Raw genomic sequence first — 18243 nt, 5'->3', positions numbered from 1 at the left:
GAGGTGTTTAAAATATTCTCTGATGGTAGTTTGTGTTTCTACAGGATCAGTGGTGATATCCTCTATATCATTTTTTATTGAATCTATTTGATTCTTCTCTCTTTTCTTCTTTATTAGTCTGGATAGCAGTCTATCTATTTTGTTGATTTTTTCAAAAAACCAGCTCACGGATTCATTGATTTTTTGAAGGGTTTTTTGTGTCTCTATCTCCTTCAGTTCTGCTCTGATGTTAGTTATTTCATGTCTTCTGCTAGCTTTTGAATTTGTTTGCTGTTGCTTCTCTAGTTCTTTTAATTTTGATGTTAGGGTATCAATTTTAGATCTTTCCTGCTTTCTCTTGTGGGCATTTAGTGCTATAATTTTCCATCTAAAGACTACTTTAAATGTGTCCCTGAGATTCTGGTATGATGTATCTTCGTTCTCATTGGTTTCAAAGAACATCTTTATTTCTGCCTTTATTTTGTTATTTATCCAGTAGTCATTCAGGAGCAGGTTGTTCAGTTTCCATGTATTTTGTGCAGTTTTGAGTGAGTTTATTAATCCTGAGTTCTAATTTGATTGCACTGTGGTCTGAGAGACTGTTTGTTATAATTTCTATTCTTTTGCACTTGGTCAGGAGTGTTTTACTTCCAATTATGTGGTCAATTTTAGAATAAGTGTGATGAGGTGCTGAGAAGAATGTATATTCTGTTGATTTGAGGTGGAGAGTTCTGTGGAGGTCTATTAGGTCTGCTTGGTTTAGAGCTGAGTTCAAGTCCTGAATATCCTTGTTATTTCTCTATCTCGTTGATCTGTCTAATATTGACACTGGGGTGTTAAATTCTCCCACTTTTATTGTGTGGGAGTCTAAGTCACTTTGTAGGCCTCTAAGCATGTACTTTATGAATCTGGGTGCTCTTGTATTGGGTGCATACATATTTAGGATAGTCAGTACTTCTTGCTGCATTGTTCCCTTTACCATTAATGTAATGCCCTTCTTTGTCTCTTTTTATCTTTGTTGGTTTAAAGTCTGTTTTATCAGAGATTCGGATTACAACTCCTGCTTTTTTTGCTTTCCATTTGCTTGGTAAATATTCCTCCATCCCTTTACTTTGAGCCTATATGTGTCTTTGCAAGTGAGATGGGTCTCCTGAATACAGCACACTGATGGGTCTTGACTCTTTACCCAATTTGCCAGTCTGTGTCTTTTAACTGGGGCATTTAGCTTGTTTACATTTAAGGTTAATACTGTTAGTTGTGAATTTGATCCTGTCATTATGATGTTAGCTGGTTGTTTTGCCCATTAGTTAATGCAGTTTCTTCATAGTGTCGATGTTCTTTACAATTTGGTATGTTTTTGCAGTGGCTGGTACTGGTTGTTCCTTTTCATATTTAGTGCTTCTTTCAAGAGCTCTCATAAGGCAGGTCTGGTGGTGACAAAATCCCTCAGCATTTGCTTGTCTGTAAAGGATTTTCTTTCTCCTTCACTTATGAAGCTTAGTTTGGCTGGATATGAAATTCTGGGTTGAAAATTCTTTTCTTTAAGAATGTTGAATATTGGCCCCCACTCTCTTCTGGCTTGTAGGGTTTCTGCAAAGATATCTGCTGTTAGTCTGAATGGGCTTCTCTTTGTGGGTAACCCAACCTTTATCTCTGGCTGCCCTTAACATTTTTTTGTTCATTTCAACCTTGGTGAATCTAACGATTATGTGTCTTGGGGTTGCTCTTCTCGAGGAGCATCTTTGTGGTGTTCTCTGTATTTCCTGAATTTGAATGTTGGTCTGTTTTGCTAGTTTGGGGAAGTTCTCCTGGATAATATCCTGAAGAGTGTTTTCCGACTTGGTCCCATTCTCCCCATAACTTTCAGGTTACACCAATCAAACGCAGATTTGTCTTTTCACATAATCCCATATTTCTTGGAGGCTTTGTTCATTTATTTTTATTCTTTTTTCTCTAATCTGGTCTTCTCTTTTTATTTCATTAAGTTGATCTTCAGTCACTGACATCCTTTCTTCTACTTGATCGATTTGACTATTGATAGTTGTGTATTCTTCACAAAGTTCTTGTGCTGTGCTTTTCAGCTCCATCAGGTCATTCATGTTCTTCTCTGCATTGGTTATTCTAGTTAGCAATTTGACTTCAGCTTTTTTTCATGTGTTTGTTGGGTGCATGAATGTCTTCTTTTGAGAAGGGTCTGTCCATGTCCTTTGACCACTTTTTAATGAGGTTGTTTTTTCCTGTAAATTTAAGTCCCTTGTAGATTCCAGATATTAAACCTTTGTGAAATGGATAGATTGCAAAAATTTTCTCTCATTCTGTAGGTTGTCTGTTCACTCTGATGATAGTTCATTTTGCTGTACAGAAGCTCTTTAGTTTAATTAGATCCAATCTGGCAATTTTTGTTTTTGTTGTAATTGCTTTTCACATTTTGTTCACGAAATTGTTGCCCATGCCTATGTTCTGAATGCTATTGACTAGATTTTCTACTAGGGTTTTTATAGTTTTGGGTTTTACATTTAAGTCTTTAATTCATCTTGAGTTAATTTTTGTATACGGTGTAAGGAAGGGGTCCCGTGTCAATTTTCTCCATGTGGCTATCAGTTCTCCCAGCTATATGTGCAATTATTAAGGTATACAACTAGTATTTATTCTAGTACCACTTTATTTTATTTCACTCTCCTTGCAACATATTTTTCCTTGAAAAGGATTAGATCAGGTAAATTGAATAAAACATTTTAGGGTGTCAAGGATAAGCTTTTTAAAAAGTTGATGCCTATAAACAAGAATTTTTCAAAATGTGAGTGTACTATGTGTGTTTATGTATATATGTATATGTACACAAATATACACGGGTGTATGTATGTGCATGTGTGTGTGTACAGGTTGAATATTCCTTACAGAAATGCTTGTGACAAGCAGTGTTTTGGATTTCAATTTTTTTTTATTTTGAAATATCTGTAGATACGTATTTGTGGAGCATCCCCAATTCAAAAATCCAATAAACATAAACCAGTGATTGAAAATGCTACAATGACCATTTCCTTTGAGCTTCATGTCTGTGCTCAAAAAGTTTTGGAGTTTGGAGTAATTTGGGTTTCAGATTTTTGGATTAGGGATACCACACCTGTGTAGACACTCACATACACATACACAATCTCCCCAGCTAAGAAAAATGAGTGAAACATAAAATCCCAGGTTTTTTTCCATAAATTTTCAACACCAGCCATTTCAAATATTACTATCACTTCCTATGGAATTGTTACTAATCATGTGCCATGTGACTTTTTTTTTTTTTTTTTTTTTTTTTTTGAGACGGAGTCTCGCTCTGTCGCCCAGGCTGGAGTGCAGTGGCGCGATCTTGGCTCACTGCAAGCTCCGCCTCCCGGGTTCACGCCATTCTCCTGCCTCAGCCTCCCGAGTAGCTGGGACTACAGGCGCCCGCTACCTCGCCCGGCTAATTTTTTGTATTTTTAGTAGAGACGGGGTTTCACCGTGTTAGCCAGGATGGTCTCGATCTCCTGACCTCGTGATCCGCCCGCCTCGGCCTCCCAAAGTGCTGGGATTACAGGCGTGAGCCACCGCGCCCGGCCGCCATGTGACTTTTTTGTGGCTATTGCTATTGGGGCAATAGAGTATAGAGGGAACAGAATGGAGATTAAAAACAAACAAACAAACAAACAGGGTTTGCATTCTCAATTTCCATTCCAAATTAGGAGAAACAACTTAATCTCATGGAACCTTAGCTTGCCTATCTGGAAAAGAGCAACAAATTTACCTACTTGACATACTTGCTGTGAAGATTAAAAATAATGTATAAGGAACGAGTCTGCCACCTGGCACATAATGGTATATTCTCCATAAGTGTTTGTTATCCATGCTGCATGTTAGTTACTTATAATCATGGTCCTAAGGATTTACAATATACTAAAATACTTCCTAAAAAATTAAAGAAGTATTAATTATGCAGCAAGATCTTTAAGGCTCATATCCTTCCAACAAGTAATTCTATTTCTAGGAAACTAGCCAGAGGAAAAGATTAGAGATATCATCAAATATTTATGTATAAAGATATTCTTCAAAGTTTTAATTTTAATATCAAAACACTGAAAACAACCTAAGTATCCAAATACCATACTACATCTATACAATTGCTGTTAAATATTAAAGAATCTATTAAAATATTAATGAGGACTTAACAGCAGCCAGAAATGCTCACAAAAATTATATTTAAACAACAGCCTATAGACCTACATCTCAACCATTACATTCATGTGTAGCAGTGTACACACATGCACATACAAATGCAGAAAAAAATGATTTGGAGGAAATGCATCAAAACATTAACAATGACTATCTTCAGGTGATGGGAATTCAGTATTTTTTTACTTCATTTTTAATGGTTTTTTATTTCCAATTTTCTACTATATACATGGATTACTTGGATACTTAGGAGACATAAAATTTTAAAATCCAATCACTTCTGTATATTATTTAGTATATTCTAGTTTTTTAAGGGTGATCTTTTTAACCATACCCCAACTTACTTCCAAAAAGATTTGGGGTACTTAACAAAAATATATATACCAGACTAAAATAAATAAAATAAAGAAATTGAGACAAAAATAAGAAAAGAACTTGCAAACTCTTTCTCTTTATATATGTATATATATACATGCAAACATGTATATACATACATATGTCAAAGAACTGTTTCAGATACAAAGAACTGAAGGAAATTTCTCCAGCCTTCTCAGAAAGGGTATACTAGAGGTATGGCAGACGTTGTTTTAATTTGTACAACAGGAGTGCTATTGGCTGGGCACAGTGGCTCATGCCTGTAATCCCAGCACTTTGGGAGGCCGAGGTGGGTAGATCATCTGAGGTCAGGAGTTTGAGACCAGCCTGACCAATATGGTGAAACCCTGTCTCTACTAAAAATACAAAAATTAGCTGGGCATGGTGGCATGTGCCTGTAGTCCCAGCTACTCGGGAGGCTGAGGTTGCAGTAACTCGAGATCATGCCACTGCACTCCAGCTTGGACAACAGAACTAGACTCTGTCTCAAAAAAAAAAAAAAAAAAAAAAAAAAAGTGCTATTGAAGTAAATTAAGTGAATCACAATTTGTGATTAGAAAGAGAGGAGGCAGACTAAAAGTCAATTAATCAAGATGTGTAACAGTATGACTGAGCCTGAGCATGATCAGCAACTCAAAGAACACCTCCTAAAAATGCACAAAGAAAAAGACAAATAGAGATTTAGACAGATTTTCCCTTATATTTTGTCACCTTTACTCAAGTGCCTTCAAAGAAAAAAAATGGAAATACTAAAAGTATACTTTAATTTCTATACATAAAGTACATCAAGAAAATAAACATTGCTCTCCTATTAACAAAATGTACTGAATATAGTGTATTCAACATAGCACTTACCTTCACTGACAGCATGGGGTTTAACAATGCAACAGGTACAATTAGTAAATTTAGCAGTGTTTGCCGGCCCACAACCTCCACTTGAAGGAAAAAACAACTCCATTTCCTAAAGACAGAGAGAAATGATTTTGACAAATGTGATCTCTTATCTTTAACTTACAAGATATTTCTGTGGGGGAGGAGAATCATGCAATTACTTTTAGAGTTTCATCATATAAATTTTTTGTTTCAGATTTTCTAAAAATGAGTTTTACAAAGACACACTGATTAAATTAATCCTGTTTCAAGACTTAGAACCAGAAGAGCATATAAAGAAGTATCAATCAAAGCAATGAGAATATGTGTCATTTTGTTCCAGGAATATAGTGGACAAAGATTTAATAAATTTTGAATATTGGAAATACCAATATAAAGTTCTTATTCTCCCCAAAGCATTAGTTAATTAGACACAAATTTAATTTAAAATTTTTCATTAAAATATGTAAAATAAAATTTAAAACTAGGAAATTTTATAGGAACAGAGATTAATATCAGGAATCTGAGAACTACAGCTACTTAAAACTAACTATAGGCCTAGTATAAAATAAAATCAAATGAACCATGTTTTATAAACAGATTCAGGCTGTGTTATTCACTTTGCATGTGGTTCACTAAAATGACAACACAACAATTTGAACTAGCCACAAAGATGTTCACGCTAATCAGTTCTTTTAATTATTTAGATGCTTTCCTGTCTCTAAGCTTTCACTGCTATTATTTCTACTATTTCCTATAAAACCCTCTGACTCAAGCTCCAAAGAATCTTACCAATGTGTAAAGAGCCACCTCAAATACCACTTTCCACTAGGAGGCATTTCCTGATGCCTCCTTCCGGCAACCTTTGCTCCCCCAAAGTTATGGTTATTTGGGTACTTATCTTCCATCAAATCATAAATTTGAAAAAGAGGGAACTAAGTTGTATAGCTCTGTAGGACCCCTAGCACCTAAAACAATGTCTGGCTCAATGCAAATAGCCCTTGGTATACACAAGGGATTGGTACTCAAATCCCTGTGTGTACTCAAATCCATGCATGCTCAAGTCCTGCAGTCAGCCCTGTGGAACCTGCTTATAGGAAAAGTCAAATCTCTGTAGATGTGAGTTTCACCTCTTGCAAATACTGCATTTTCAATCCTTCTGTTGAAAAAAATCCACATATAAGTAGACTCGTGCAGTTCAAACCTGTGTTGTTTATGGATCAACTGTATTTATTTTTCATTAAATTTAAAATGAAAAGATTATAGAATGTGTTAATGTGCCACACTGATGAGCATTTTTTTAAACACAAGGATGATGAGGAATTATTCAAATAGTAGTGTATACACCTGAGCATTTCCAGTGGTAAGACACTAGAATAAAAAGTGTTCTATTCCTAAGATACCAAGTGCCTTTCTATCATATTGCTGCCATTATTTATTATTCTTTTTAATCAATAACAACAGCAACTACCCCTTTTAGTCCTATACCAGATGCTTTGATTGCATGGTCCGAGAGAACCTTTATGGTACAGATGAAAATTCAAATACCTACAGGGACCTGGCAGATGATCAATGAAGGAATGAAGTAGAAGTGGTGTGACAAGAGAATATGATAGAGTAGCAAACTAGAAAGGGCATGCTCTTTCGAGAGTTCCCATTGATCTGTTCCCTTCACAACAAAATTCAAAAGAAATGTCTTTCTTTTCCATTTCCATTTTTACTTCCTCTCCTACAGTCTCTTTTAAACCCATAACCAATTAGGTTTTCATTCCACCAAAGCTGCTCATTAAAATCCCTTACTACCTCCATGTTGCTAAGTCCACTGGTTAATTATTCTCAGCCCTCACCTTACCTGACCAACAGTATTTGACACAGTTTGTCACATCCTACACTCTGGAATGCTTTCATTACTTGCCTTTCTTCCTACCTCACTGGCTAGTCCCTCTCAGTCTCCTTCGATGGTTTTCTCCTATCTAGCTGACCTCTATGTGTTGGAGAGCACCAGGGCTTAGTCCATCTTTATTACTTGTTCACCAGCAGTTTCTCAATGAATATTTGGGAATGACTGAAATTCAGCAGCTAATAAATTCTGCATGTGCTAAACAAAATAAATATATCCACAGTGTACAAATGAGAAAAATGAGACTCAGAAAGCTTAAGTAACAAGCCCTTACAAGTTAGCAAGTGGCAAAGCCAGGATTCAAATCCAAGTGACTGTAGCTGCAAAAACCATGTACTTTTTCTATTATCTGTCTTTCCAAAGTAAAAAGCAGTGCTAAATTGTTCTATCTCTAGTTTAACAAATTATTTAACAATTAATTGACCAATTATTTTTGTCTCAACTTTCCTTTGATTTCTTTTCTCGCTCAATTTTTAAAAATAAAAATGCCAGCTCTCCAAGTACCCAGATTTTCAAGTACCATATTTACCTATGCTGAATAAATATTTATTTATAAAGCATAAAGATTTTACATAAATATATCTTCTTAGTGAAACGTGAATAAGAGCACTTTTACTAGGTCATTGTTATGGCAATTAATTCAAAGTCTTTATAAAACAAAGTCACAAAAATAATATCCAGGCTTCTTTGGGATTTGAGGGGCTAAAATATTTTGTATAAAGATCCTGTTCTTCCAAAGATTCCTGCTATTACTCTTGGCCTTTTACATTTTCCTAAATTCCCTAGTAGGAAAGAATAAATATTTATAGCTTTACAAAAAATTAAAAATTCAGACTGAATTCGAAAGCTTTAGGTATATAATTTTTAAATTTTTAAACATATTATAAAGTATATAGTTGTACTACTTCATAAATTTTCACGCTGATAGGATTTCCTGGTAATTTCACTAAAGCATTTGTAATTAATCTATACTAATAATTTTATTATGATAATAAAAGTATGGCTAAATGGTGGCAAGTTAAAAGTTTCTCCAAAACTTTTTACTTGTAATAGTAATTTAAAATGAATATCATTTCTGTAAATGTCCCAAATTAAAACAGTATAGATCAATGGAACAGAACAGAGGCCTCACAAGTAAAGGCACACATCTCCAACCATCTGATCTTTGACAAACCTGACAAAAACAAGCAATGGTGAAAGGATTCCCTATTTAATAAATGGTATTGGGAAAACTGGCTAGCCATATGCAGAAAACAGAAACTGGACCCCTTCCTTTCATCTTATACAAAAATTAACTCAAGATGGATAAAGACATAAATGTAAGACCTAAAACCATAAAAACTCTAGAAGAAAACCTCAGCAATATCATTCAGGATATAGGCATAGGCAAAGACTTCATGACTAAAAGACCAAAAGCAATGGCAACAAAAGCCAAAATTGACAAATGTGATCTAATTAAACTAAAAAGCTTCTGCATAGCAAAAGAGAAATTATCATCAGAGTGAACAGGCAACCTATAGAATGGGAGAAAATTTTTGCAATCTGTTCATCTGACAAAGGGCTACTGTCCAGAATCTACAAGGAACTTAAACACATTTACAAGAAAAAAACAGCCCCATCAAAAAGTGGGCAAAGTATATGAACAGACACTTCTCAAATGAAGACATTTATGCAGCCAACATATGAAAAAAAGCTCATCACTGGTCATTAGAGAAATGCAAATCAAAACCACAATGAGATACCATCTCATGCCAGTTAGAATGATGATCATTAAAAAATCAGGAAACAACAGATGCTGGAGAGGATGTGGAGAAATAGAAACGCTTTTACACTGTTGGTGAGAGTGTAAATTAGTTCAACCTTTGTGGAAGACAGTGTGGTAATTCCTCAAGGATCTAGAACCAGAAATAGCATTTGACCCAGCAATCCCATTTCTGGATATACACCCAAAGGATTATAAACCATTCTATTGTAAAGACACATGCACACGTATGTTTACTGCAGCACTATTCACAATAGCAAAGACTTGGAACCAACCCAAATGCCCATCAGTGATAGACTGGATAAAGAAAATGGGGCACATATACAGCATAGAATACTATGCAACCATAAAAATGGATGAGTTCATGTCCTTTGCATGGACATGGATGAAGCTGGAAACCATCATTCTCAGCAAACTAACACAGGAAGAGAAAACCAAACACTGTATGTTCTCACTCATATGTGGGAGTTGAACAATGAGAACACAAGGAGGGGAACATCACACACCGTGGCATGTTGCGGGGTGGGGGGCTAGGGGAAGGATAGCATTGGGAGAAATACCTAATGTAGATGATGGGGTGATGGGTGCAGCAAACCACCATGGCACGTGTATACCTACATAATAAACCTGCACGTTACGCACATGTATCCCAGAACTTAAAGTATAATAATAATAATAATAAAAAGAAATAGACACAGCCACTTCAACCTTTGGCAAAAACAACCCTGATCAATCAGCAGACATCAACACCAAAGTAAGATCAGCAAAAAGATTATGACTCGCTGAAGGCTCAGATGATTGTTAGCATGCATTTTTTAGCAATGAAGTATTTTTAATTGATATATTCATAGTTTTTTTTAGACACAATGCTATTGCATTTAGTAGCCTACAGTATAAACATAACTTTTATATACCAGGAAACCAAAAAATTCATGGGACTCCCTATATAGCCATATTCACTCCACTGTGGTGGTCTGAACCAAATCTACATTATCTCTGAGGTATGCTTGTAGATGAATAGAACACAACAAATCGCTGAAATTGACCCAGATATATATATTCAATACATTTTCAACAAAGGTGCAAAAGCAATTAATTAAAGAAATAAGGTCTTTTCAGCATAATGCTAGAAGAATATATGTCTAAAGAACAACAAATTGTGATCATACCTTGCACCTTACATAAAAATTAACTCAAAATGCATCATAGAGTTAAGTATAAAAACTAAAACTATAAAACTTCTAGAAGCAAATAATGAAATATTGGTGACCTTAGGTGTGGGAACAGTTTGTTAGACTTGACACCTAAAGCACAATACATTAAAGAACAACTGATACTGGACTTCATCAGAAGTAAAAATTGCTCATCCAAAGATATTGTTAAAGAGAATGAAAATGCAAACCACATACCATGAGAAAATACTTGCAAATCATATCTCTGGATAAAGAATTTGTATGCATAATATAAAGAACTCTGAGCTGAGTGTTAAAAGGCAAATAAAAATTACCTGGGCAAAGGCAGAATTGGAATTCCAAGGCAGAGGGGTAGAATGAGTAAAAGCAACAAAGTAAGAATCCCACAGTATACAGAAGGTGAGGCAGGATATAAGGCTGGAGGAGGGGTTGGGAGACAGATCAGTGGAACGCCTTGGAAACCATGTCAAGGAGCTTGAACTTGATTCTGGGAATAATGGAGTACTTTAAAAATTTTTAATAGTCATGAGATTGACGGATTAATATTTTTAGATAACTTGTTCTGAAGCCTATGTGGAAGATATATTTGAGGTAGAAAAGTATATTCCAGGACTCTTGCAGCAGCCCAGGTCAGAACTAGAAGAGTGATGGTAGGAATAGAGAGAAAGGGAATAATTCAAGAAAATGTTCAGAAGGAAAAACCTACAAGATCTTTTGCTGATTCTATTAAGGGGATAAACAGGGCAGAAGAAAGAATACTGGCTCCCAAATTTCTTTCCTAGAGATGTACAGAATACAAAAGGAATACTTTGGTAAATTATAATCAGTGCAGGCTGGGCATGGTGGCTTATGCCTGTAATCCCAGCATTTTGGGAGGCCAAGAAGGAGGCTCACTGGAGACCAGGAGTTTGAGACCAGACTGGGCAACATCACAAGACCCTGTCTTTAGAAAAAATAAAAAAAAATAGCTGGACATGGTGGTACATGCCTGTAGTCCTAGCTACTTGGGAGGCTGAGGCAAGTGGATGGCTTGAGCCCATGGGTTCAAAGTTATAGAGAACTATCATCACACCAACCACTGTACTCCAGCTTGGGCAGCAGAGTGAGACTCTTGTCTCCAAAAAAAAAAAAAACTGTAGTCAGTTCAGTTTCAAATGTATTATTTCTATATAAGTCTGAAACTCTAAGGAGAATCCTAGATAGAAACTTAAGAAGTTAATTTACATTTTTCCATATAAAATTATCTCACACAATTTATTGACTAATCAATCTATCCCTTGTCCACTGATTTATAATGGCACCAACTTCTCATTATATTTGGGTCATCTCTTGAGCACTCTAGACTGTTACACTGATATACTTACCTACTCCCATGCTAATACCACAGTTTTTCCTACTAAAGCTTTATAAAAAGTCATGATATCCTTAAAATAAGTCTCACCTTATCATCACCACATCTTTTTCTCCCTCTTCAAAACTGTCTTAACTGTTTTGGACCCTTGGCTGTTTCATAAGTTTGTTAAACTTCATGAAAATCTGTGCTAAGATTTTGAATGAAATTACCCAATTTATAGATCAACTTGGAAAGAACTGATATCTTCAGGATACTGACTCTTCCCATTCATAAACATGGCATATATCTTCATTTATTTATGTCTTTTCTTATTCTCTACAATAAATATTTATAATTTTCTCCATAAAGATCTCCCACATCTTTTGTTCAATTTATTCTAGGTGTCATAGACTTTTTTTTAACCGTATGAATGGAAATCTCTTCTAAAATTACATTTTCTAACTGGTTATTTCAAGTATATCAAGATTACTATTGATTTTTGTATATTAATATTACATCCAGTACAAATTACAGATACAGGTTTGGGAAGCACCATGCAAGTAAAATATTAATAATAAAAGATAACATCCATTCATTAAATACTATGTTCTAGGTACTATACTAAGCACTGAAATAATTTCATTTAATCCTCAAAGACCTCTATAATGCAGGTTCAATCATTATCTTATTTTACAGACTAGGAAACTGAAAATTAGAGCAAGAAAAGCAGTAAACCAAGAAAAGAAGCCTGCACAATACCAGCATCTGAAAGGACAAGTGAAGGAAGAAAAACCAATTAGTAAGACACAAGTCATGGTCTCCAAAGACAGTATTTTCAGGAATGATGAAAATAATGCTAAATTTTAACAATTGCTCACAAATGAGTAGTCAAAGATAGCTGAGGAATGAAAATAGTGAGTATAAGTCTATGTTTTGGTAAAATCTGGAAAGATGGAATGAAAAATTAGACAATAACTAATAGGAATTCAAGGTAAAGAAGAGGCTGTTTGGGGCTGCATAAGTTTGGGGCTGTGATGTTTTTCAATTTTTTAAGACCTATGGTCTTTGCTTCTTCACATAAGCTCATTTTCCAGCTACAATATTTTTCCTTAATTCCTAGAGCCACCTAACATAATGTCAACAACACTCACTCTTCCCCAGACAAGGGTAAAAAAATATATATCCTAAAGGGTTCATACAAATAATAGGATATTTCAGGAACTAACTGCAGAAAGAGGTTAAAAAAATTAAATGCACAAAATATAAACGAATATGTTTAAGACATTTCTTTAGGTGAAATGGCAATGGTAGCTGCTCTGGATTGGATGTTTGTTCCTTCCAAATCTCACGTTGAAATTTGATCCCCAATGTTGGAGATAGGGCCTAATGGGAGGTTTGGATAGTAGGGGTAAATCCCATGAATAGATTAATGCCCTCCCTCCAAGGTGAGCGAATTTTCCCTCTATTAGTTCCTCTGAAAGCTGGTTGTTAAAAACAGCCTGACACCTCTCCCGGTGGCTTGCTTCTTCTCTTACCATGTGATCTGTGCACACGCAGGCTCCCTTTTACCTTCCACCATGAGTGGAAGCTGCCTGAGACCCTCACGAGATGCAGATGCCCAATCTTGATGTCCCAGCCATCAGGACTATGAGCCAAATAAACCTTTTTCCTTTATAAATGACCCAGCCTCAGGTATTCCTTCACAGCAACACAAAATGGACTGAGACAGTAGCTAACTTAACAAAAATTGCTCCACTACAAGATATGCTAAAATCCAACAAGTATATTTATGCTCAAATTTATTAAATGATCTAGTAGAAATAAAAAAGAAATGGATGGCATAAGGTGGTAATAGGGTGAAATAGGCAGGAAATATCAGTAAACATGGTAGTGACTTTCAGTTCAGCCTCAATTATTTCCTTCATTAATTAGATATGTTTATTGTTTTTATAATGCTTTAAAATATGATTGGAAATTTAACTATACAAAACAATACCACATTTACAATAAATGTCTACTACTAAGATATGGTCAAAGACTATAATTGCTCTCTTGCATGTATCTTTAACTTCCTTAACACTTTCGTCACATTTGTTTCACAAAACCACAGCCATGGTTAAAAGCCAGCTCTCCACCTACTCCTTACCTTCAGCCATGCAGTTGAACAGGCTGGAGAACCACACCCATAATTCATGGCCATGAACACTAGATGGGCCATTAATTCAGTATAGCAATCACACACCACATTTCCCTGATCTATTCCTTTTCCAGATCACCATTTCACATATTCTTCTCTCCCTTCAGACCAACCAATACCTTATACCTCATCCTCACTTTCAGCTGTTTTGATCTTGCTTCCTACTTAAGAATCTGCATCTGTGTTCACATATTCTCCCTTCCCATCTGTTGCTATAGACGAGTACCTGAGAGGCACACCTGCCTAATCTCTCCACCTGGGTTCTAATTTCCATTTCCTTTTGCCTAACTAATGAAATTGCTCCAATAAGTCTTCCTCTTTTTCCTACATCATCAATTTTTTACCCAATACCTCTCCTCTTAAAAAAAATTGATACTACTTTTCTTGACAGCTACCACCTCAACTCTTTGCAGGAAAACTCCTCAAAAAAACTCCTCAAAAAAAAGTTGTCTATATTCACTAACTACAATTCCTGTCCCACAATTTTCTTTTAAGTCTACTCCACACAGGGTTTTGCCTCCACCTCCCCATCAACATTCACCTTACAAAGTTCACCAATGATATCCACATTCCAAAATTTAACAATCCATTCTCAGTCCTCTTCTTACTTGCCTTATTTGACACCACTGGTCATTCTCTCATTTTAGAGTATTTGATTCACTTGGCCTCCAGGACATAATTATCTCTCAGTTTTTCCTCTTACCTCTCTGGTGGCTCCTCTTCAACCTCCTTTGCTGCCTTCTTCTCCTTAACCTTTTATCAAGATGTAGCTTCATCTTTGGTCCTCTTTACTTCTCTATCTATACCTTCTCCTTGGTAATCTCAACCAGTCTCCCGGCTTTAAATACCATTTATGTGCTGATAACTCTAAGCTGTCATACTAATTTTTTTCATCAGTCTAATTGGAAAACTAACAAACAGGTTAAGTTTATAAACGTCCAAAACGTTAACTCCTGATTGTCCATTCATTCTGACTCTAGCCACAGTTTTCCTCATTTCAGTTTACGTAAATTCTATCCTTCTGATAATCAGGCTAAGAACTTTGGAGTAATACTTGGTATCTTTTTCTCATACTCTACATTCAATCTAGCAGAAAATCTTCAACCGTTAATATATATTTTAAAATATATTTGTATACTTCTTTCATTATTACCACCTGGGTCCAAGCCATCATCTCACTGGGTTATTCCAACAGATTCCTGATTAGGCTCCCTGTTGCTGTTTTTGCCCTCTATAGTCATTCTTTTTTTTTTTCCCCCAAGATGGAGTCTCACTCTGTCACCCAGGCTACAGCACAGTGGCATGATCTCAGTTCACTGCAACCTCCACCTCCCTGGTTCAAGCAATTCTCCCACCTTAGCCTCTGGAGTAGCTGGGATTACAGGTGGGCGCCACCACACCCAGCTAATTTTTGTATTTTTAGTAGAAACAGGGTTTTACCATATTGGCCAGGCTGGTCTCGAACTCCTGGCCTCAAATGATCTGTCCGCCTCAGCCTCCCAAAGTGCTGGGATTACAGGTATGAGCCACCACTCCCAGCCTCTATAGTCATTCTTAATGCAACAGCCAGAATGATCCTTTTAAATGGCAAGTGGAAGATATCAGTCCTTTGTTCAAAACCCTAAAATGGCTCTCTATTTTTTCAGAGAAAAATCTAAAAGTACTACTACGGCCTATAAGACCATATAATCTTTCCCCTAATTACCTCTGTAACCTCATCACCCTCTTCCTCCCTCTCTCATTCCTATCCAACCACACTGTCCTCTTTGCTGTTAGTTGACCATTCCAGACAGAAATATGCTATTCAAGGAATAGCGAGATGGTTAGTGTGCCTGGAACACAATGATTAAGATAGAGATTGATCAAAGATACAGTTAGAGATAGACATGGGCCAGACTAGATAGAGCATTGGAGGCCACAATAAAGACTTTAGATTTTATTCTAGAAGAGACAGAAATTCACTGAAGGGTTTTCAGCAGGTGAATGTTAATCTGATTTGTCTTTAAAAGATCACTGGGCATAGTTGATTTTACTTGGGTAAGGTAAAATTTTCATTAATTGAGTGTAAGAAAAGAGGAAAAAAGAAGGCTATTGTAGCAGTTCTGGCAAAATATAATAGTGATTCAGACCACAATGATCGGATTCAGGGTTTATTTTGAAAGAGCTGAAGGGACTTGCTGATGAAATGGTAGGAAAAAGAAAGAAATCAATTATAAAACTGTCTAATATTGTTTCATTGCAAACACAACCAGATTAAAAACTACCTTAATTTAAGTGAGACACTTCTCACGATGCTAAAAATAAACTTACACTTCTTTAATTCAACCTCAGTATAAATCCAATAAATGCTTTATTTATATGGATTTAAAAATAAGGAGTAGAGAAACTTTCATAAACACTAGCTATATATAGGAAAATAATAGGATGTTAAGCTTGAAAGCACAGTGTTAGGTCTGAATCAAAAGGAAATATCTCAAATTATATCTTCTTTTTAATATCTACTAGCCATAAACTGGTATTCTTACATGAATTCAATAATTCAAACATTTAGGAGCCTCAGTAATTTAAGTCTTGGGAACAAGAAACAGGATGAGAAGTGTTTTAATTGGAGAAAACTTACATTGATCATGATCAGGTTACCAGTTCACAAAGGAGACACACTGAATCACTGTTTGATAGTAGGCAAGATGTCAAAGGTTTTCTCTACTACTAGAGCAGTGGCATAAATCCACCCTAAGTCACCAGTGATAGAAATGCTTTCCTTTGATATAAAACATTTAACAGAACTAGAAGAGCATTAAAATATTTTTAAAACACCTTACTCTGGCCGCAGAAGCAAAAGAATCAGGGCCATGCGCTGCATTTCTTATGCCATCTGTTCCAAAGAGGGCTCTAATGCTTTCAGAAGCATCTGTGCGTGCCACTCCAGAGTTTGCAGGTCCCAGCAGTCTTTTCCATTCACATATAGCATCATCTCTTAAAATCTCCATGGCAATAATAGGACCAGTTGTAATAAACTGGATCAGCTCACTACAAAACAGATAGAAGATTAGTTTGCTTCTTTTTTCTGTCAACTAGGTATTTGTCTTAACCACAGGATATATTTAAATTGGATTATTTCAACATAGACATGAATATTATAATCTTAGAACCATTAAGCATAGTTAGTTTTACATGGGCAGGAGAAATTTTTCATAAATTGAGTGTCTTGCAGTGGCTCAATTCACTTCAAATCACTAGTAATGTCAAATTACTGTTACCAGAAAAATCACTGTTCTGTTGAATTAAGACTATTTCATGACTTAAAATGCATATTGTTGACCTATGCTTTTCCCAGTGCTCTAACAGGTACAGAGGATTTTCCTTTTTGTTTACATGTGTTTACCACTGCAGTCAAGTACAATTTCACAATATATAGGGATGGATGCCTTGTAACATATTTTTAGTAAGAATTTATTTATTTTTGTGTAAAACTATTAGAATTCAAAGACTGACAAAGAACTCTCTTAATCAATAAACACTGAGCTGGTTTGGTGATAAAAAAAAAAAATCCCCAGCAGGCTTCAAGAAATATCCTTTTATTAGTGTAAAAACTACTCTGGGTTATTTCTGTATTAAATTATTAAAGTGTACGCACAGGTTCTTGATTAAAAATCCAGCACTGAGTCACAGTCCCCCAAGGTATGAAAAACAATACTTCATTTTATTTTCTACTTTTATATGTGCACAGGATGCAATGACAAGTTTAACTATGAAATAAGTGACATCCTCCCTCTGACTGTATTAAGCAGGGACACAGTACTTTTTAGAGTAAGCCCATGGTTTTCTCTCATCCAAAGTAGAGAGAAGAGATCCTCCTGGAGAAAGGAGCATGGTGTGACAGGCTCTTTTGTGCCCCCTAACTTATGACTATTTTTTACACACTTCCTTCCACCCTGCATGTTATATGTCAGCTCCCCTCGGTACTTCCTTTTTAAAACACTCCCATTCATTTTGAAGCATATTTCTAAGAAACAGCATGTACAAAAAAGTATTCTTATCTTCTATCCTAAGAGGTCTATAATACCTCCTCATACATTTTCTGCCAGACCTTTGCTGCCAAAACAAACAAAACCCCCAAGACCAACCATTAGATTTAAAAAAACCCAAATCAAAGGAGCAAACCATGTTTATTCACTCAATAAGCATTTAATAATTGCCTATAACATATCAGCGTCTGTGCCACAAAAAAGATCCCCCTTCAAGACACTTACAATCTAACGCCCTATTAATACAAAATTCTCAAAACACACAATCGAATAAGCCTATGAATATGGCATGTAACAATATAGGGAAGGATGTGCCTGATCATAGATACTGCTTCATGAAAATTTAATTACTTCACCTAGTCTTTTGTTACATCATTCTCATTAACAGACAACTAGTTAATTCATT

At 35.7% G+C, this 18243-nt stretch overlaps 1 protein-coding gene across 6 annotated transcripts in view; it reads right to left on the bottom strand.

Moving 5' to 3' along the window:
• The window catches only part of NME7 (NME/NM23 family member 7), a 229686-nt gene that overhangs the window by 144150 nt on the left and 67293 nt on the right, over positions 1 to 18243 (bottom strand). For all 6 annotated transcript variants that reach the window (XM_003824616.5, XM_055111833.2, XM_063604074.1 and 3 more), the window contains 2 exons: positions 16632 to 16839; positions 5410 to 5515 (listed from right to left, as the gene is read on the bottom strand). In XM_003824616.5, the coding sequence (XP_003824664.1) occupies positions 5410 to 5515; positions 16632 to 16839 (314 nt within the window). The remainder of the gene's footprint in view (positions 1 to 5409; positions 5516 to 16631; positions 16840 to 18243) is intronic.

This window comes from Pan paniscus, chromosome 1, assembly GCF_029289425.2.
Source record: "Pan paniscus chromosome 1, NHGRI_mPanPan1-v2.0_pri, whole genome shotgun sequence".
In the NCBI taxonomy this organism is placed as follows: Eukaryota; Metazoa; Chordata; class Mammalia; order Primates; family Hominidae; genus Pan; species Pan paniscus.
This window is presented reverse-complemented; position numbering and strand designations above follow the sequence as displayed.